Here is a 22889-nt window from a genome sequence, read left to right as displayed (position 1 = left end):
CTAACGAGCCAAAATGTTTAAAGCTTTTACAGTGTCATTGGATTTCTGACACAGTAAAGTGTACAGAGCTTTTCTATGTTTAAGCTGCTTTGAGGGTAGGGATGTTAATTTTCAAGTAAAAATTATATCTGAATGACTTAAAGCAGAAGTAAGCCATCCGGTCGTTTTGGCTAACTTCTTGTCAGCCGATGGAGTTAGCAGCCCCGCCCTCGTCATGGATCTATTGGTCCTCGTCCCTATACGTCACCACATTCACGCGCATCCCTTGGCTGCACAAACAGCCCTTCATTCTGTTCTCTCTCCTCATTGGATAAAGGTTGTAGGATACAAGGAAAGTTTTCTCCTGGGCTCAGAGCAGAGCAGAGTGACTGACAGACCCGTGTTTCAGACCAAACACTCTATGTAAGTGATTGCTGTCGGAAGATATACTGTAACTATTTAAGACTTATTAACACAAATATTCCGCTTACTTCTGCTTTAATATTCACATTGAATTTCACACACACAGTACACACACATGCCCTGTTTCATGTGGACGAGTAAAAACAAAATCTCACTGCCATCAAATTTCACAATTTAAAAAAGGATCAGTAGATCAGAAGAGAGAATGAGAATCTCTCCTCTGATTGGCTGACTGTTTTTGAGTGGCATGTGGTCGGACCAATCACAGACAAGTAACTGAAACCTAAGCTGCATTCATAAAAATTGAAAAAAAAAAACCAACTGGTCACGGTGGGCGGAGTTACCTTGTGTGTGACATCACAGAAAGGAGGAAGTGCTATCAGCTCGTCTTAAATGTTCCTACCGTACAAATGGGCGGTGTGTGTTTCTCCGTTTATGACCAGTTTGATGCATGGGGCAGTATATACGTGGCCCAGAGACCTCCCCAAGCACGAAAAAATAACCAAAATCACATTTTTCATGCCATGGGGCCTTTAAACAAATATTTTCATGTTTTTCGGAAATGTATATTTATATTTATGAAGGGAAAAGCTACTGTGATAAGAAATAGTGCATTACATTGCCATATAACCTTAGGTAATCTTATGGTCCCTGCAGGTTTGTCCAGAGGCCGTCCTGAAATCCATCCAGCTCGGCTCCCTGCCAATGTTTTGTGCACATTCAGTCCCTGGGCAACCTCTGCTAAATCACTGTACACACCTCCGTGTAGATGATTAAATCGTCTAGTTTCAGGGTGGGTGGGTAAAACAAACTAACAGACAAATGCTGATGAGTTTTTAGTTGTGTGTTGGAAAATTTGCTGCTTGATTACCTGCCATTTTGGAAGATAATTGGGAAGTAATTGGAAATCTTAATTTCTGTCAGAAAACACAGAGTTTCTGTAAATTATTCACATAGAAATCGGCCAAACAATTCCACTACCAGCATGAAACATCAGCTACTTCATTCTCATAAGACTAATAAGAGTCTACAGCCATGCTAGCTGCTCGAGGCTGTACTTAGGCACAGTGGCGCCTAACTGAGGAGAATGTTAATGTCTGCATACTAATACAATCACAATAACAAATGCTAACATGCTGATGTTAATCTGGTATAATATTTACCATTTGGTTGATTGGAATTCAATACAAAATACAGCTGGGGCTGATGGGAATGCCACTGGTTGTGCAGGTATTTGCCAATTTAAAATTCAACCTGATAATAGCACCAGAGTAAAGGTCAGGTTAACATTCAAGTAATTACAGTTTGTCCTCAGAATAACGAGTGTGCGTGTGTGTGATGTGTGTGTGTGTGCGCAACATCAAAGGACAATCCATCCAATAGCTGTCAAGACATTTTAGTCAAAGCCACAAATGTCAACCTCATGGACACCCAATGGGAACAGGGGATGAGGAATGAACAAAGTCACCTGGATTCATCTCCTGGGGACCATGAACGTCTGTTAAAAAACCCAATGCCAAACTGCACTGCAGATAAAATATTCTTGTCAGATGCCAAAACTAATGGACCCATTGAACATCAGTCCAACACAATGGTCCTTTGAACAACAAAAAACACCACATTTTTCATATTTATTCTCTGACTTGTGTCTTTTTCTTTCTCTTCAGCTTTAAAATTTGAATGTGGCTTGAAGGGCTCACTTTCTTTCCAGCTCTATAAGGTCATCTGTCTTTTGATTTCCTACTCTGGCTCCATGACCTGTCTGTCTGGGTTCGTGATGAAGGGGCCTAGTTTATTTTGAGCTGTGGATCCAATGCTGTTATTAGGCTACTGTGGAGAACAACAAAAAGTCTATCCTATAGTGCCCTCCTCAAGGCAGAGAGCTGTAAGAACTAAGATTACAAAAAGATAGTGATTGAGATGGAGTGGTCGTTTTTATTGAACGCTTTGGAGAAACCTGAGTGCACTAGGAAACTGTCACGTCATCAATAAAGCAATGGATCAACATTTGCTCCCAGTTGGGACATGATCAAGTAGACTGCATGTCTTTCCCATGCAAGAGTCATAGCCACTGGCAGATAGACAATGTGAGGAAATGATTGAGCTTACAGTAAAGTGTGCTCTCTGGTCCCTGCCTGTTACTGCAGTATAGGTAGAGGATAAATAAGCGTGAAGGACCACAGGCTGTTCAGGTGGCAGCAGCCTCTCTCTGGATGTCAGGTCAGTCTTATATAAGCTCTATTCTGCTCAATAGTGTTCCTCTCCTGCAGGGAAATAAGTAGTATGTTCAATACAATGGATGCTGAGCTTTCAGCAGATGAGATTTCACACATTTATTAGATGGGGACACAGTGCCACCTGGTGGACACAAGAGAAAATGATGGTAAGAAATGTGTATTGTTGCTGGAACAACTTTGTTGCTTCAATCAGCTTCGTCTGTCAGGACAGTGAGGGGTTAATCTCTCAAAAATAATACATTTTAGATCTTTAGATAATATGACAGTCTGTGAAAATGTGTTGGTGAATGGTGGTGACTCCTCTTCCTTCAGTTTTATGCACTAGCCACAGCTGAACGCCTGTAATAACTTTACAAAACACACTTTGCATTTGAAATAGCTGGGCAACGGCCACCTCCGACTGCCTCTTCATCATGCATCCCTGCCCTCAGGTGATTTAGTCATTGTAGCTTAATATTTAATAACAGAGTGAAACTGCGGGTGGCAGATAAATAAAACATTTTTAATGGATGTCTTCAGTGTCAAAATATTCCTCATTATAAATTACCTACCTTACCTTTTATAAATTTTATGTTTATGCAGAGTTAAAATGTGAATAAATATTAAAACGCTCTCTATAATGGATTATTTCTGCACTTATATACAGGTGAGGAACAAAATATATACAATGAATCACACATTACTTCACTGGGATCATGTAGAATTGTGATAAAACGTCCAAATATACTGGACTTTTTTTAAAAATTGGGAATTCTTTGGTTTGTTTTTCAACACAACACAGTGAGAAAATAAAATCAGACAATACCAAAAATATAAAGTACCATTGTAAGTTATAAGAAGCCATCTGTTGACTCCCTGTTCAACAATACTGAAATGCTCTGCCTCACTTAACTGAACATAAATGTCATTAGAAGATTAACATTACTTGTGTGAGTTAATACTATACTTCACCAGTGCTTATGCACGGCAGCATAAACCCACAGTTGTTAAATTAATTGTTATTACTCTATTGTTTCATTATTTTCCTTTTTTTATTGTCTTAATGTATTTTTGCCCTCATTTATATCCTATTTGCATTGTTCTTGTGGAGTTACTTCATTCAGACAGGAGGCCTTAACCAAAACACTGAGTAGATGATGACAGGTCCATCAGTTTGGTTCTGTTTGGCACTCCTCCTCCTTCTTTGTGCTACAAACCCTATGAGTAACCCTCACAGGTTTCACACCCTGACATATCACAGTTTGTTTGCCTCCATTTAGAAATCACACCATGCCTTCGATGGTGTCCAGCTTCGGGGAGCGCTCAGACTCGGTGCGCTGCATCTCCTGCTGCCTGAAGACCTCCTGGTACTCTTTCACCACCTTCACCACCTCGTCATGTCCAAATTGCTCGGCATCATCGACTGGTAGGTTCCCCCACCTGAACAACAGGGAGGGAAGGTCATGATGAAGAGAAAAATAAGCAGGTGGATTACAGAGGAGAATTTTTAGCGATTCAGACGTTTTCAGTGATGGGTTCACAATATACAGTGAAGTGAAGTTTTTTTTTTTACTAATTTTTTATTAAAATAAATCTTCCTCTGAGAGAATTTTTAAAAACTTCAGTTTGCAGTGCAAAATGTTTTTTTTGTCATTCAAACATTTGTCAGAAATGATCAAACACAATTAAGTAAGCTGGTTAAAATCATTGATCAAATTAAAACAGTGAACCAAATAAAAGCTTAAGGACATAGAGATGTTAGGGATGTCACTCTCACCTGTCTGCTACAAATGGATCAACTTTGCAAGTTTCAGTGAGAAACTTCACGACATCGATGTGGCCTGAGGATAAACATGAAAATATGACAGTTAAAGTTTCACATCAGGTGCAATCAAACAATTTCCTGGTAACTCAAACAACATTTGGTCTTGAATAGCTGTGGAGCTGCAACATAACTATCAAACTCACACCACCCATAAATGGCTAGCTGTTCATGATTTGAAGTTTGTTCTAATACTGTAGCATGACAAACTGTGAGAGAACAAAATATGTCTGACAGACAAATAAAGCTGCTAAATATATGAACTACATAAATAAAAAATAAGATATATGTTTATTGCCTCCAGTCACAATCCAACCCAGAGTCAGATTTAGGAGTGCAAAGCTCTGCCTTTTTCATTTGGCAGAAAACACTTATTACTTCCATGTTTTATCTTGTATACAGATGACTTGCTTACAAGGCTGTTTTTGAAAAATGTTGTTGTAGAAGTCACTACAGTGCTGCATTAAATTTGCACTGTGAATACACTTAAAGCACAGCAGAAGACAAATAATTGACCATATGGTGCTCTGTAAGGGTTTGTGAGCTGATTCATTAGTGGTCTTGTATAATGTGAGCCAGAGGTACTGAACCTCTGTGGTTAATCATGAAAACAAATGAAGTGAAAACTAATTACAGCTGCGAGCGTCAAAACATATAATCTAACAAGTGCAGCCATTTTTCTCTGTCAGTAACAGATCAACAGAATCTTTTTTTACAGATCACACAGTGAAGATACAAACAAAGATAAACAGAGTTTGTTTTTAACACAGTGACGGAATGACTAAAGTCTGTTTGTGTGTGTGTATGTGTGGTAAGGGGTTGCCATGTCAACCAATCTTTTCGCCACTTTCTCATCATATCCACAAGTGACATGTCACACCACATCATTGTTGCTATACAGCCACAGTGAGTGACACATTACAGTTCATCAAGAGCACAGGCTGAGACAGGTGCAACCCGACAGGAAGATGAACATGTCTGAGCAGAGTGTCAGGTGGCTCCAGTCGGGTTTAACCACTCAGGATCAATACATGTGTTTGAAAAGTACAAACTCCAACTTTAATAACACATTAGTTAACGGCCCTGCACACCCACACAGGTGCTCTCACTTGTTCTGGTCGATTAGACCTCTGCTCAGGTTTGAGTTGGGTGAATCAATAATTCATGAACACGTGAATGAATGTGTAAGTGTTGTAGAGGTGTGTATGCTCACACTGTCCACAGGAGGTTTAATTAGGTAGCAGAACATGAGAACACCGTTGTGTGGGTGGACTATAGATCTGTAGAATTTCTCTTTTTTTTTTTATTTGTAGAATTTCAGAATTTCTTTTATTTAATAGGATAAACCCCTTGAGAGGAATCCTCTCGTTTTCGAGGGGGTCCTAAAATACATTACAACCAAAAAAAAGGACAAAACACAATCAACAATCTACAAACATATTGTACAACAACAAAGACAACAGACATCAACACAAATATAGAAGAGAAATGTATAATAATAACATAATTGCAAATTCAAATTACAGTGTGTTATATAACATCATCTGAAACATGTGCAATCTAACTCAAAATACGGTAAGAAGACAAGGCATATTTAAACCTATGAAAAGAAGTCAATGAGTGTATGTTTAAAGGAAGATTATTCCAGTCTGATGGCGCTTTAAACATAAATGCTCTTTTACCAATTGTTTTGTTCAGTGTAGGAATAAGGAAGAAGTACTGAGATGAGTGCTGTAATTGGTATGCTGTGGAATATGAAATCAAAAATTGTTGTAAATAAGCAGGATAATTGCAATGTATACTGTACATTTAAAAATAAACTGTAACCAGTGATTATGTCTTCTTATACTGAGTGTGGGCCATTTGAGTGCATTATACATGATACAGTGATGAGTGTAAAAAGAACAACCAAGAACAACCGAGATCATTGTAGAAGTTTGAAATTGTTTGATGATTGTGATTATGTATAAAACAGGATGGTTTATTGCAGTTTAATTGGAGTTTTCAGATTTTGAAGGTTTCCTTTGACCTTTAAGAGTGTGGGACAAACACTATTTGTACTATATTGCATATTTTTTGCCCTTTGATGCCACAGATTCGGTACCTGACTGTTTTATGGTTTTCCGCTGACACTAATTAAATGTAGCTTGTTCGTTAAATGAAATTTCAGAACCACAGATGAAAAGACCAAGAAGACCTCACCCTCTGCTGCAGCGATATGAAGTGCTGTTCGAGAATCATAGTCTTTTAGATCCATGTCCATTGATGAGAGAGAAAACCTGAAGGACAAAATAAAGGAACAGTTCACAACTATCCTTTTAGTACATTAAAAAATATATGAATATAGTCAAATGAAAAGCATTTTTCACAGAGTAATATGAATATAAATCTACAATATACACTGAACAAAAATATAAATGCTGTACTTTTGTTTTTGCTCCCATTTTTCATGGGCTGAACTCAAAGATCTAAAACGTTTTATATGTACACAAAAGATCTATTTCTCTCAAATTGTGTTAGTGAGCACTTCTCCATCCACCTCACAGGTGTGGCATATCAAGATGCTGATTAGACAGCATGATTATTGCCAGGTGTGCATTAGACTGGCCACAATAAAATGTCACTCTAAAATGTGCAGTTTTATCAAAGCACAATGCCACAGATGTCACAAGTTTTGAGGGAGCATGCAGTTGGCATGCTGACTGCAGGAATGTCCACCACAGCTGTTGCCTGTGAATGTAATGTTCATTTCTCCACCATAAACCGTCTTCAAAGGCGTTTTAGAGAATTTGGCAGTACATCCAACTGGCCTCACAACCGTAGACCACGTGTAACCACACCAGCCCAGGACCTCCACATCCAGCATGTTCACCTCCAAGATGGTCTGAGACCAGCCACCCGGACAGCTGCTGCAACAGTCGGTTTACATAACCAAAGAATTTCTGCACAAACTGTCAGAAACTGTCTCAGGGAAGCTCATCTGCATAACCCCACTGCCACCGAGGCCCATTGTTGTGCCATTCATCCACGACCATCACCTCATGTTGCAGCGTGATGATGCACGGCTCCATGTTGCAAGGATCTGTACACAATTCCTGGAAGCTGAAAACATGAGTCAGCATGGCCAGCATACTCACCAGACACGTCACCCATTGAGTGTGTTTTGGGATGCTCTAGATCGGCAACATGCTCCATGTTCCTGCCAGAGCTGGGGACACACTACGCCATTTTTTGCCCGATTTTACGGGTCTAGTCTGCACCAGTTGGCACTAGTTGGCGACAGTCGGCCTGGCGAGTCGGCGCAGAAATCTGTTAGTGTGTGATGGGGAACAGACTCAAATGGACAAGTGTGTGAGGCGAACAGACACCGCTCGACTTCAGTCGCAGCACTTCAAATATGTTTGATTTTTTTGAGCCGATTCTGGACGCAGTCTGGTAGTGTGTACTGGTCACCGACCCAACCGCAAACACGTCGCCCACAGCCAATGAAAAAGAGGAAGCGGGATAAATGAAACAGTGCCTGAACTCAGCGTCGACTCCTCCACAACTTGATCCAGACCCGTTTTTTCTTTTTAATGGATTTCTCACAGCAGAGAGCTGCACAAACAGCAGCAGCAGCAGCAAGCTAGTGTACAGTATGTATGTTGTCCATGTTTGTTTACACTTTTACACACAAAATGTGTTGACATGGTTGCCTTGCAGCCACGTTCACGTGGGGAATCACTTCCGCCAATAAAGCGAGTCACAAGTTAACTCAACCAAAGATACTCTATATACTTTCTAAACCGTCTTTGACTCAACTAACCGCATTTGTGGAAATTACACACAACACTCTTAAAGTGTCACTCCTGCGAGAGTTTTTTGCGAGAGTTTGGTGCGTTCAGGTGCCTTCAGTTGGTTTGACAAATCGTGTAGTCTGTGCTCCCTCATCTGGCAGAGTTGTTAAGTGTGTGATCCCCAGTCGTCATAAAAATCTGCTGAAGCCAGTCGGTAAGTGTGAACTCGGTCTTTTCTAAATCGGCAACGACTGTGAAAATCGCGTAGTGTGTCCCCAGAACACAGATTTAGCCAGATTGTGAACAATATTTGAGAGAAATAGATCTCTTGTGTACATATAAAACGTTTTAGATGTTCAGCTCATGAGAAATGGGAGTAAAAATAAAAGTGTTGCATTTATATTTTTGTTTTCATTGTATTGGTTTGTCATTGCATCTCAACTCAACTGAACACCTGTGGGAGATTTTGCCCTGAACTGTCCAGCACCATCATCAAAACATCAAGTGAGAAATGTCTTTTTTAAATATGATCTTAACCCCCAGTAGTTTTACACAGACTATCTATACAGTTTCTTATATAAGACAAACAATAACCTGTCTCCAGGTAATGCACCTTCTCAGGGCTGACACATCTCCGCTGTAGGCGGCGAACATCAAGTTGAAAACAGACTTGTTCTGCAAACACAGGAACAATAACTTAAAGATAAAGGCACTGAATGTAACATATCGGTCAACAAACTGGGAAAGTAACTGACCCTGTCATCTCCATCCTGTCTGCGAGGGTCCTGCTTCTTCACAAAGTGCCTCAAGTTGTCATAATTATGGAAATTGAAGAGCGACACAAGCTCCTGAGGATGGAAATAAATTGGTAACAGTTATATGTACAGAAGAGACAGACAATAAACGTTTGTGCACCGATCTTTATCAGTACAAAGATTCAATGGAAAACCAAAAAGTCACTTGGACAAGTTCAAACAAAATTCATGAAATGTTAAAAAGAGTCTAGACTTAAAGCAGAAGTAAGCGATCTGGTCGTTTTGGCTAATGCTGCGTTCCAGGCAGGCTTTTGAAACCGTAAATTACAGCTTCAAGTCACGACTTACGACTTTGTAGCGTTCCAGGCAACCCACTCGTGTTTTTCCGACCTGTTTTACCTGTGAAAGTCACTATAACGGCCACTCGTAACTTCCGACCCGTGAACTCGTACCAGATCGAACTGGTACGACTTCACAGGTCGGAAAAACACGAGTTGCCTTGAACGCACCATAACTTCTTGTCAGCCGATGGAGTTAGCAGCCCCCGTCCTCGTCCCTACGTCACCACATTCACGCGCATCCCTTGGCTGCACACACAGCCCTGCATGCCGTTCTCTCTCCTCATTGGATAAAACTTGTAGGATACGAGAAAAGTTTTCTCCTCGGCTCAGAGCAGAGCAGAGTGACTGACAGACCCGTGTTTCGGTCCAAACACTCTATGTAAGTGATTGCTGTTGGAAGATATAACTATTTAAGACTTATATTAACACAAAAATATCGCTTACTTCTGCTTTAATTTAACCCTTTGATGCACAACATGGGTCTAAAGTGACCCGAGTGAGTTTTTTTGTGCTATATCTTTGCGAAAAATTTATTTCATCATATAGAATTCCAGGTATTCCTCAATTAACTTGTTTTTGATCATAATACATCCTTATTTTATTTTTTACTTTTTCACTTTTTAAATAAAAACACATTTTGTATCACTACCCCTCTAATGCGCAACATGGGTCTAAAATGACCCACATTCATTTCCAATGTGATTTCATGCTGAGTGATAGTTTCTTTGCTGTAACTTTTGAAATCTATCTATTTTATGATTGAATGTTCCAAGTATTATTTAATATCTTGTTTTTTATTAGTGGGGTCATTATTTCCATTTTTCATTTCTAACTTGTGAACAAAAATGAACAAAAATGTCTCAGTGAGTGGACCAGTTGAGTAAACAAGTATAGCAAGAATACTTTAATTTTAGCATTCCCTCACTATCTATACCAACAACAGACCATTGTTTCCTTGATTATCAATAATGACTAGTCATTACTTGTCATTTTCCCCCATTAATAGCTCTGTTGACATATTCTACTGTGGTCAACAGCTAGCCATAGTTTATTATGTCTGAGTAGGCTATTTCAATTATATCTTTGAAATCACTGCACAGTAGCCTATTTATCATTTTCTTCAGTAAATGTTCTTTTTTAAGCACATATAGGTAGTCATATTTACTTGTTTTACAATTATTCCAATTTACCTAAAGAAACATTTGATGACTCATTAAAGATAACTGTGCATAATTGATAAGGTTTTAGTTACCTTGAATAAGTAGCTACATTACTTGTCATAAAGGGAAATAGCTTAATATTAGCAAGTTAGCTAACTGTTAACATGATGACATGTTCTAGCTGGTGACAACAATAGAATAATATTCTATTGTTGTCACCAGCTAGAACATGTCAACAGCTACCTAGCTAGCTAGCTGGTGACATGTTCTACTGTAGTTAACTAATACAGTAGAATGTAGAAATGTCAACTGCTAGCTAGCTAACTGGTCCACTCTCTGAGACTTTTTGTCTGTTTGTTCATAAAATAAGAAAGTAAAAATGGAAACAACACCCTGTACTAATTAAAAACAAGATATTCAAATGATACTTGGAGGATTCAATCATAAAATATATTGATTTTAAAAGATACCACAAAGAAACACTCACCCAGCATGAATTCACATGGAAAATGAATGCGGGTCATTTTAGACCCATGTTGCACATTAGAGGGGGTGTGCATATGTTGTGCATCAAAGGGTTAAATCTTCTTCACATTATTTTCTCTGTAAAACAGATGTGTGGTGATTGATGGTTTGAATCTAAATTTTCATATGTTTGGCTTTGGTATATTGTTCAGGATCATCCAATACTTTGGAGGTCAGTGGTTTGATTCCTGGCTCCTGTGTGTGAAGGGAAAAGCTGTACGAATGTGAGCGTGGCCTCCATTGTAAAGCCGATAAGACTAGAAAAGCCCTACGTTAACACAGTCCATTTCCTACTGTCCTTCCAATGTCACTTCAGCTCCACCTAGTGCTCAGATGAATAGAAATGCAGGGGCAGACAGTGATCCATCAGAGACCATTTGATGCTATAATCCCATTAAATATTCTTTGACATAAATCTCCCTCCTTAAAAGAGACAGTCTAAATGCAAAGACACAGCAGGCAAAGTGTATGTCTTGTTCTTGCCTGACAGAAGTGGATTCCCCGGACACTGTTTCCAACCCTGTCCAGTGGTGGAGACCAACACATCACTCCCATGACGTTGGGGATCACAAGCAGCACTGCACCGGAGACGCCAGATTTGGCCGGCAAGCCAACCTGAGAGGTGAGACAAGAAGATGAGACATTTCCTTCACCGCAAACTGCAACAACGAGATTGCTCTTGTGTAAGAGAGGTGATGTGATACTATATTTCAGCGGTTCCCAAACTTTTTTGTCTCGTGACCCCATTTTGACATCACAAATTTCTGGCGACCCCGTCAATCAAGATGTGCCAGCTCAGATATTTTTATATGCTGCATTTTATTTGAACTTGATTTATATTAGAGAAAGTGAAAGTATTGTATGGAATACAGTTGTTTAAGATTGTGTGTGGTGTTTTTAATCATAATTAAAAAAAAAAAAAATTATCAGTAATTTATTTTACTGGACATTTCAGGCGACCCCATTTGAATTTCAGGCGACCCAACTATTCGCTTACATGAAACACTGTTACTTACATGAAAAGCCATCTGGCCAGAAAAGTCATACATGCCACAAGAGTGCATGAGACTCAAAGTGTTTCTCACTGCCTCAGCGCTCAGGACGCGCTCGCCTGTGATTGGACAAATCCCTCCGTTGGCCAAAGTGGCGGCCATGATGCTCCCTGACTCACAGGTCACCTCGATGGAACAAAGCTGAGAGCGGACACAGGCAAGGTTTAAGATTGACATTTTTTTTCAGCTGTATTGATATCAGGATCAAAAAGAACATAATAGATTCTTTATGAAATGTTCTGCTCATGACAGAGAGGGTTACCTGGAAGTAGAAGTCTAAGGCATCAATCATCTCTGCTCCCGGTGGAAAACACTGGTGGATGAAATACAATCACCATGACTATGATTGACTAACATATGCTGGCTAACAATGCACATGATTTCTCAACCAGAAAATCAAAAACATCTCGGGCAATTCTTAAGGCTCTGGCCCCTCAAATGAGATCAGTTTGATTGAGGCTATTGGACACACACACAACCCCCTGTGGCAAAAGGTTATTGGTGGCGCATGGAGGGCTGTGGGTGTGTGGAGAGGTTGCAGTAAAGTAGTTTTAGTTGACATCAATGATGATTGTATGAGCAAACTAACTTCAGTTGCAAAGATGGACTGGAGGTTGATTCTTTCCCCAAATATGAACTCATGTAACCGCTCTGAGCATGTTGTGAAAACATACATGTGAATGCACAACACTCAGCTGGTATGTATACATGGGGCTTTCTCTAAGACAGATACAATAGAAAGTTATAGGGATTTATAATCCTACATATTTCAGTGTAGCGAGAAAATGTTCTATCACTGACCTTCTTCTCTTTCATGTAGTATCCAATGGCAAAATTTCTGTCTCCTGTTTCTTTTTCTGACTGGAACCTGAGACAGATAGGCAGAAGGGGTCAATACTGAAGCATCAATAATGCAATAGGCCAGTGAAGAGGCAATCTGCCCAACACTGTCTTAGAAGTTAAGTGAGTTAAACCTAATGATAAATCATCTCTAAAATATTCATCTCACGTGGCGTTGCTGAATCCGACGTATTCTCGGCCCGCCATCCTTTTCACAAACTCCATAACCTTGGCACATAGAGACAGGTGTTTATGTGCTCTGCAGTGCCCACTCAGATTATCATGTCATAGCTTGATATCCATGATACTTACATAGTCAAACTTCTCTGCCTTATTCGAATGAGGCTGAAAACATAGTGAGAATCATTTATCTGTGTAAAAAATATGCTGATTGTAATTGGTACACTCATTGGTTCACACATTCATGGACACTAAACATGACTTTGGTATGACTGATTACACTGGGTAAAACAATACATGAATATATCGCTGATTGTGTAATTTAACACCCTATTATCAGCTGGTACAGAGAGAGTACAGATAGGCAGCGATCATAGACCAGAGGGATCAGGTAGAGTTCAGGGAACAACAGGAATATAGACAACTGCAGAAAAGATCCTTCTGATCCATTTCTTTCTAGTTTGAATCTGTAAGACCACCTTAAATGTGCCAACAAGCAGTCATATTCATTGGATGACATACAATTTCTCAAAAACTACCATATGTTAGGTTATGTTAGTTAATAAATCACTTGCCACTACTGCTTTATGACATTTCCCCAGGCTTTGTCATACAGATCATCATTGTACAACAGACTCGATCAGCGGCCTGCAGGCTTCAGACTAAAACATGCTGCACATTACAGGACTAAATGGGGTTCATTATTTTAAGATGTTGTATTTCCAAAAAAGAAAAAAAAAAAAACAGTTTTAACTTCTGGCCATGTTCTCATTTAACATTTTTGGACAGATGGCATAAAGTCTGCCACTGATACAATGAATTATTTTGCATAAATATATATTTCAGAATTTTTCAAACTTTTGGCAAATGACATAACTAACCACAATCTTTTTTTATTTTGAAAATAAAAATAGGAGACTCAATGTAAAGTAGCTGCACACAGTCCAAAGTACAAGTACAGTAAGGGTCAGTAAAATGTTCTGTGTCAGTGACTTTTACTAAAAGGAGAGTGATTTACTGTACTATACATGCTGACTCAACTACCACACATCTGTTTACCTTGATAAGAGAGCTGATCACTATGGCTCCAGCGTTGACCATTGGGTTGTGGGGCTTATCTGGGGGGGGTGGGGGGTGGGGGTGACAAGATAAAGAACAACGTTAATGAGAAGCTCTGTCCTGAATGAAAGCTGAGAAAACAGGAAACTTTATTTTCTTTCAGCTTTCGATCAGCTCATCCTCTGTGTCTTCTACATACAACATCAGACAACATGAAACGGCCAAAGCAGATGCTAAAAAATAGAGATAAATTCACAGATAATGAAACGTGATGTGAACATACTGAGGGGCAGACCCATCAACACATTAAAAAAGAATTATAATACACAATCAATGCTAATAATGTATGTATTGAAAAGCAGTAGTAACAAATCTCCTCTGAAAATGCTGCAGTTCAATTTCTTAGTCAGAACAAATCTCTTATAATTATCAAAGCATTGTTTGGTGGATGAATTGTTTTTTAAATTGCAAAAAAATGTCCATCACAATGTCATTGATACCAAGGCGACATTTTCAGGTAATTTTGTTTGTCTGTCTAAAAACCTCATGATCAGAAAAACTAGAAACATATCCTGGAATTTAGGAACGAGAAGCCAGCAAATGTTTCATGAATATTAATCTGACTAAAGGGTTTTAACTATGATGGTGCTGGAGCTTTCGTTAGTGTTTGCTTTTCCTCTAATAAGAGAGATGTCCTTTAAAATTATTATAGAAAGAGAAATTAACAGTTCTGTTTGACCATGGCTCCGAAAACCACAACAACAAAAACTGTCAAAAAGAAAAGATACATTTCAGATGGGGAGGACGACATAATGCACCCAGGGAGAGCTGCAGTAAGTAAAGGAAACTAAGAGCAAGTAAATGATCTGGCAGTGCAGACAAACGTATCGACCCACATCTTACATATTTCTTTCTCTTGTCAGTTTGTGATTTCCTCACACTGGCTCCAGGGCGATGTTAGCTTTTAGCATCCATCAGCACAGTGCCGAGACCTTACTCACCCTCATCATCAAGTGAGAGCATGTTGAACTTGAGTCCGCTGGGCTCCATGCCGACATAACGGTGAACATGCTCTGTTCCCGCCTCATGAACTGCGATGGCGTACTGCAGGGGCTTCACACAGGACTGCAGGCAGAACGGCTGCTTGGTGTCACCTACTGAGTGCCTGGAGGAGGAAAGACCCAAGCATCAACATTAAAGGAGCAAAGGATCAGGAAAATATGAGTCTCATTAAGAGCCGCACATCAATATAATATCAATATGATGATATGATATGATGCATGATTAAGTCATAGCAGCTATGAGCTTTTTGTCATATAACACTGTTTCTCAGCATCATTTAAATTGAATCAACTTTTAAGCCAAAATCAAAAAGTGTTTAGAAGAAGGGAAATTTAAACATAAGGATCAATGACGACTCCATGGAAAACTACACATCTACAAAGGAAGAATCATAAGCTCCATAACTGCTACTCTGTGGTGGGTAACTTTGGGCCCTCTTACCTCTGGCCATCCACGGTACACAAAGACATGCCCCACAGTTTTGGGCTAAACTTCGCCAGTTGGGGGATGTAGTCAGCAACCTGGGGCCAAGATACACACAACAGTTCACAGATCACAGATCGCACAATTTTAGATTGAGGAGTGAGTGTCAGAGCTGAAGCACTGCAGCAGATGAGATGTTCGAACAGTCAGAGAACTGTGACAGTCACACCACAATCTGCAGTTTCTGTTAGACCTTAAAGGAGTCATCACCCCTTTTTTTACGTATCCAGTCCTCTTGAATTCTTCAATTCTTAAAAGTTATTAGAATTTTTTTTTAAAAAACACACTTTTTCATATGGCAACTTTCTCTCGTGAGAGTAAGTGCGAGGTTTTGATGTCCGGATGTTCATTGTATTAATATGTAATGAGGCGCGCATTGATTGGACGCAGGAAGGACAGAGCCGGAATGGTGGCTGGTGAAACCGCCTAGGCTACTATGCTGCTCTCTGTCGTGTACCGTAACCATGTTATATAACTTAATAAAATAAAACAACATTTAATCGGTTCATTGTAAAACATTATTGATGCGTAACGTAATTGTTAGATTTCATCAATGAGACCAACATTTATCTCCTAAAAATAATTTAACCAGCCGGCAGTAAACGTTTACAAACCTGCGGGTAAGTTCAGAGATCGTTTCCTCCCCAGGCATGACGACGTAGTTTGGCCGGCCAACGAGCTCTGCAGACGGGTTGCTGAGGAGCTGCTTCTCTGGTGGAGATTCACTTCTCCCAACGTCAGAGCAAACTTCTAAACAGCCGTCATTTGGATAAACTAACCGCACATTGGGGATCTAAACCCTTACTTTCTTACATTAAAACTTAATAAAGTGACGAAATAACAGCGCTACAGTGGGAAATAAAACAACAAGTAATGGTGGCGCCGCGGAAGTCGGGGTGGTGGAAGAGAGGTTGGTTTATGAAAGCAGGCTCCTGTGGTGACGTCAACACAGGAGCAGAGTCAAAATCTGGTAATTAGCGGTGTGCTGCCTCATGAGCTACTCTGGCTTAAACAAAGAGCCCAAACCAAAAAACTCAGCCACTTTCAAACTCCAGATTTTCAGCCAAGTTTCCACTGAGGTCCAACACCAATATACATGTTTTAACAAGGAAAAATGCAATTTCCAGGTGATGACTCCTTTAACCTAGATTGTTCTACAATATATACAATATAATATATTCCCTCAACACAAGAGACCTTGAAATTCTGTTGTTCCATTTCTAAGGAACAAAGAGATAATAAATACCAACCTTCCCATCACTTTGGTTTTCCACTCTGTCGTAGATTTTATTTATTTTTTCTGCAAACACATCAAACTCAGGGATGATAAATTTCTTCCTGAAGGCCTGGATCAATAGGACAACGTTTCCACCAACACATCTACAGAAAAACCCACATAATGCAGAGTTACTTGAGAGCACTTACTGAAAATGACACGTTTTACTGGATGTTGCAGTGACATAGTATGTAGTCTGCATGTGTGTGTGTTTGTGTGTGTGTGTGCGTCTGCAGGTCTCAGTGTGAGTGGGGAGCAGCTGCCAGCTGCCACATTATCACTCTGAGAAACAGGCCTTCGCGTTCATCAGCCTGACAGTAAATAAAGCTGACATGTCCCAACACACGCTACATAACACTGTTGCTTTTTACACCACAGGCCACTGACAGGTTTAGATTCATCGATTTAAAGTATTATTTCACAACATGAAGCCCAGTTTATGGCTGTGTGTGCTTTATCTGAAGCGCTGAATGACTTGTTTAGGCCATGTATCAATCAACTGAGATCACAGGGACAAGAAAACATGCTTCTTGTTGCAGTATATATTTATATATATTTTGTTATAGGCCTATATCTTTACACATTTTTTATTGTCGCTGTCTTTACCTTTTAAATGTCTCTGAAACGCGTTGTGCACCTATCCATTACTCTCTTTAAAATGAGCCCTTTAAATAACAGTGAAATACCAGCAGGTTTTAACTGTCCATCACTTTCCTCGACATAGCAATGCACCAACAATGCGTCTGTCAACACCTCATTTTAAGACCCACACCACCATGACGCCCCCTAGATCACTAGTGTGTTTGCTTTTTAAAGTACAAGGCTGTTGGATGGTAAAGTGACAACTGCAACAGTCTGAAACTAGTTAAGACACTTGCATCATTCTTTGCATTGCTCTGTGCCAGTGAAAATACCATAGACATTGTGGGTGGGTTGGGGTTAAAACTGCTTTAGCATTTTGTAGTTTCATGCAATCTAATAAAAATCCACCACAAACACAGCTCATCTAAAAGACAATACAATTGGATGATTACATTTCAGTCACAATCTCAGCAAACACTAAGCTTTACAGACTTCACACACACACACACACACTGGCATCCACAAAGTATTAAACTGCATTCGATTATAAATGTGTTTGCAATATTATGTGAGTCACTTGTGATTCTAAATCCCTCCACAGTCTTTATCTTGTGTATAAAAGTCAGATGTCAAATTCTCCTAATTAGTGAGGTGAACTGTGTGGAAGACAAGGGAATAAAAAAAGGCAAGACAAAGGAGGCACTGGCAGACACACAACCATGCAGCAAGTCACTTACAACAAAATCCTTCATTACACTGGATTGCCGTCGGAAGGTCAGACTAAAAATAGTTTGGTCTCATGCCTGCACTGGCTGGTGAATGGAAAATAAAACACCATGACAGAGCCAGTGCTGAGGTGCTGGTCAAGTTTGAGGGGGAATGTAGAGAAGCAAAACTCTCAGAGACAGACACTAAAGTGGGAAAACTGCAACATCCATGAAACTATGTGACTGAGTTACTATATTTATGTTAAATCTATTCATAAACTCACAACCTGCCTTCTAGTCTTGCTTTTAATTGATTTTTCTTTTATTTATCGTTCTGCTTAACTATATTCTAAGATGTTTTACTGGTATGCCATTCAATTCTCTGACCATTTTCTGTATTGCTTTTCTTTGTGCTTTTGCTCACTTCCAAATATCTCCACTCATTTTATCATTTTACCTTTACTATTGTGTCTTCATATATGTATTTATTGCTAATTTACTTACCCTACTTTTTTTGATTATTAATATTCTACCTTTTATTTCTTGTTCTACAAATTTTTCAAAACGACTTCATCTTTACCACTCAGTCCTCAATGTTTCCTCAGTGCAGTCTGTACCTGTTCTCATTGTCTTTACGGTTCTCCAATTTTTTTCTTGGTCATTCAATATTCTGTGTGTATGTGTGTGTGTGTATGAATATATTTTTCGGAATTGACACAAAGATGCTAAAGACATACAACCACACCACATATGTATTTGGGAGTTGACTTCTGGCCCATGTTTTGCACTGAAGGTAGTGTCTACTGTCCCTCAGGAAAAAGACAGAGAAGTAGTAGACAGACCACAAACAGAGCTTTGACATCTCTGCAGCAGCCACCGGGCTCAGAGCTAATTAAAGGGCTGCACTCTGTACTCACATACAGTTCACCTGTGAAGTCTGGAGATACTGGCTGTACATCAACCTAACACAATGGAGCTGTGTAACATTTGGTTTATGGTGATAGAAGCATCGGCTGTTAAAAGGATAAGCAGGCACAGTATAGACACACTGCTTCCTCCCTCTGAACTATGGGTGAAGTTCAATGGAAGTTCTTAATAGATCACAAATTACTAGGGCTGGGACGATATGCTTTTCTCCCGATTCGATTCTTCTACGATTTTTTGGATGGCGATTCGATTTAAATTGCGATTCTAAGATATTGCCGATTCTCTCGATTTTTAGTCTGCATTTTTAACATTTATCTGCACACAAATACTGTGAACTTAAACCCTTTTCAAAACCTGTACTCTCTGTATGTAAAAAAGGCTAACAAATGCACATTGCACAATATTTAAAAACAAAACAAAACAAAAAAAACAAAAAAAAACAATCGATTTTTGAAAAAAAAAATCGATTTAAAAATCATCAAAAAAGATATTGCAATATTTATGTGAATCGATTTTTTCTCCCACCCCTACAAATTACTGTGTTATTCTAACTGGAACGTATGTAGACGGAATAATAACCTATATGTATGGTGTCTGGAGCAGCTGAATTAATTCAACCATAATTAACTTTATTATTAACACCTGTGCTTTTCCAACTGTGACGCATCAACTTTTTTGAACAAAGAGTGAAAAAAATTCTCATATCTGTGTTTGTGTCTTCGGTCAAGATGAAATCCACTGAATTTATGAAGTCAAGTCATTCCTACGCACTTTTGACTTGCCTGTGGAAAAGGTCTCTGTCCATCATCACCTCGGCAGACTTCTTCACAGCCTGTCTGAGCTTCTCCATGCAGTCCTTCAGACGAGGGTCAGACGGATGAAGGCCAGTTCTCCTCAGGGCCTGTAAATAGTGGAAACTATAGCTATGCAATGTGTACATAAGCAGCAGGGTGAAGTGAGTATAGTTGAGACATGTGTACAGTTGAAACACCCTTAATGTCTTGCCCACGCTGCAAGGCTGAGCCACCATTTTTACTCAGCACATGCATATTAGCATCCTCTTCGGTTGTGGGAAATTTGAAGAGTTTTAGCATCTCCAGTCCAAAGATATCAGCAAAAGTCTGTTTACTAAGGTAAGAATTTCACTTTACCATGTCCCTTCCTTCCACAATGAATAGCTTATTATCCTTTTGTGACCATCAAACATAACTTACATCATTGCGAACGTTATTTTGTGCCCTAAAAACTCACATATTTCATGCTATCCTAGCATGTGAGGACACTGCACAATCTAGAGAAATACACAAAGTGGTCAGCGGGGTATAGTTGAGACACAATGTCTTAACTGTACCCTGATAGAGTTCTATTACTGTACATCACATCATGTGCAGTGTAGGCTAACGATAACATGTTATAAGTCATAATAAGACCAAAAAAACAAACAAAATGAAAAAAAAACAACTAATATTTATGAAACCTGAACAGTGTTATATTAATATATACTATTAATATTATAATTTTATGTTATATAATTATAATAAAATAATATGTATATTAATGATACAATAATATTCCATTGTTTTTTTATAAAGAGATATGAATTTATATTGAAATATCTTGTCAAATTGTCTTAAAAAAAATGTTTATTGCATTTACAAGTGATGTTCAGTCATCATCAATGGGTTTCAATAGGTGTCTCAACTGTACCATGGTACCGTCTCCGTAAAAAACGTAAAACTGCACCTCATGTTTATTACCTGATTGTGGAACAAATAAACAAATAATAAATGATATTAATCAGTAAACAGCATATGAAAAATCACTTATTTTCAGTAGGCTATATAGTTTTTTTTTGTGTTTTTTTGCAATATCTGTTCAAAAAATGTCACAATCATACTCAGTCTACCCAGTGTGTTTTCATCCACCTACTGAAGTAAAGTATGAGATGGGAACTTGCTCCTTTCCGTCTGTGATGGTGTAGAAGAGCATGTCCTCCACTCCAGAGCTGGGAGGCTTGGGAAGCACATTCCTGGTGAAGTGACACAAAACAAAATATCACACCAAATTCATATTAAAGAAACTCATACATAAGCTAACTTATTTTACAATCTAGTTCCACCAGTGCATTATAGCCTACAAGAAACAGCTGACATGCCACCATTAGATTCTTACCTACACAAAAAGGAACAAAAAAGGCACAGTTGATGTATAGGCTTTATGCACTACTCCCTGAACTTAAACAAGCTCTTGTATGTCCTGTCTTACACTATTGGACAAACTGATTAATCCAGGTGTCTGACCATTGTTGTGACTACTGAGGTCAGAGTCAGACACACCTCAGTTTGTCCAATAATGTAAGACAGGAAATAAAGGAGCTTGTTTAAGTTCAGGAAGTAGTGGAGCTGTGCATCAAGCCTATTTTTGAAGCTAGTAATGACACAGCGTGTGTGTGTGTGTGTGTGTGTGTGTGTGTGTGTGTGTGTGTGTGTGTGTGTGTGTGTGTGTGTGTGTGTGTGTGTGTGTGTGTGTGTGTGTGACTGCCATGTGTTGTTTGGATTTTTTTTGACAGGTGCACCTACAGTAACAGGAGCCCTCCTACTACTGAAGCTCCACTGTATTAACACTCATATCATAGAGCTGGTTGTCTACATGTTAACTTGCTGATAAGACCACTAGGAGATGTTGGAGATATGAACTTATTATTTCTCTGCTATATATGTTTATATAGGCTACTCCATGTGTGTATAGGCTATAGTACAACACAGTAGCCTACTGAATTTCTGAGCTAGTGAGAAATTCTTCAGGAAACACATTGGTTAACATGTAGCCTAATGAAAACGTTATTCTTACAACATGGCTCAGGTAAAATGTATGGAGGCGTGAATCCACATTGCCACGTTGTGTGTCACACTGTAGAGATACTTACTTTTTGACATGGGAATGATCCAAGTGCGTGTGTCGTCGCTGGGACGCGGCTGTTGACTCGGAGCTCAGACAACACGCTGCTGCTGGCTGGATGATGAAAACCTTCTTCGTCGCATCTGTGTTTTTGACGACTTGTTGGACACAGTGAGACAGACGCAGCGCTCTCAGACAGTGCATGGCTGCCTCAGCCCGGCTCTATGCTGGGACTGACAGACAGTAGATAACACTGACTGTGCGGACTGTGTTTTCCCTTCACTTTTAAAAACCCGTTCAGCCGTGGTGGCTCTGCGAGGTCACCGACTTTCCACAGAGCTGAAGTTTTGCTGCCTTCACGTGTCATAGGAAGTTCAACAATTTGCCAGGAGCTTATTGCTTCCCCACGATGACAGTGTTCATGTTGTTTAACGGAGTGCTCGTATCATTCAAAACATCAGTTGATATTGGATATTTAGTAACTTATATATTTCTTTCTACACCAGATAGTTCCACAACTTAACATCAAAATAATATATTTCACAAATAATTATTAATAAGATATTAACAGTAGGTACAAAGCGCATCGAAAATACCACAAGTTGTTTGTAATTGATAGGCAATATTTTTTCCGAGTGGCACTTGAAAGCAGCAGGAGGTCGGTCTAATAAGTTACAGACACCCCCTCGTGTTTCTAGCTGTCACCCAACTGACAGCCGCAGTAGCGAACCAGTCGCTCCAGATTTATTTTGGACACGCAGCAGGTCTCCCGCCCATGAGAATAAGTTCCGCATTTTGTAAACAGATGGTTGAAATTAATTATGAA

General features: G+C 39.3%; 1 protein-coding gene across 1 annotated transcript; it reads right to left on the bottom strand.

Annotated features, from left to right (window-relative positions):
• Positions 1-1956: 1956 nt before the first annotated feature.
• gls2b (glutaminase 2b (liver, mitochondrial)) lies at positions 1957-22424 on the bottom strand. The gene is made up of 18 exons (XM_083971729.1): positions 22092-22424; positions 21095-21194; positions 19948-20066; positions 16924-17053; positions 15632-15711; positions 15130-15293; positions 14129-14187; positions 13202-13234; positions 13059-13117; positions 12851-12917; positions 12312-12362; positions 12014-12190; positions 11481-11612; positions 8972-9064; positions 8830-8891; positions 6643-6719; positions 4396-4459; positions 1957-4058 (listed from the first exon to the last, which is right to left on the bottom strand). The coding sequence occupies exons 1-18, from the start codon at positions 22265-22267 to the stop codon at positions 3902-3904; spliced, it is 1800 nt and encodes a 599-aa protein (XP_083827855.1). The 5' UTR covers positions 22268-22424; the 3' UTR covers positions 1957-3901.
• Positions 22425-22889: the final 465 nt, after the last annotated feature.

This window comes from Trachurus trachurus, assembly GCF_905171665.1.
Source record: "Trachurus trachurus genome assembly, chromosome: 5".
NCBI lineage: Eukaryota > Metazoa > Chordata > Actinopteri > Carangiformes > Carangidae > Trachurus > Trachurus trachurus.
The sequence above is the reverse complement of the archived record's forward strand: the minus strand, read 5'-3'. Positions and strand labels throughout refer to the sequence as shown.

What these genes read in the sequence shown, in the direction of transcription:
- gls2b (XM_083971729.1), bottom strand. Translation starts at nt 22,267, where the DNA reads ATGCACTGTCTGAGAGCGCTGCGTCTGTCTCACTGTGTCCAACAAGTC. An exon ending in GACAGAGACCTTTTCCACAG is followed by an intron (nt 17,054 to 19,947) that starts GCAAGTCAAAAG and finishes GTTTTTCTGTAG; the next exon opens with ATGTGTTGGTGGAAACGTTG. An exon ending in CTGGCCAGATGGCTTTTCAT is followed by an intron (nt 11,613 to 12,013) that starts GTAAGTAACAGT and finishes CTCACCTCTCAG; the next exon opens with GTTGGCTTGCCGGCCAAATC.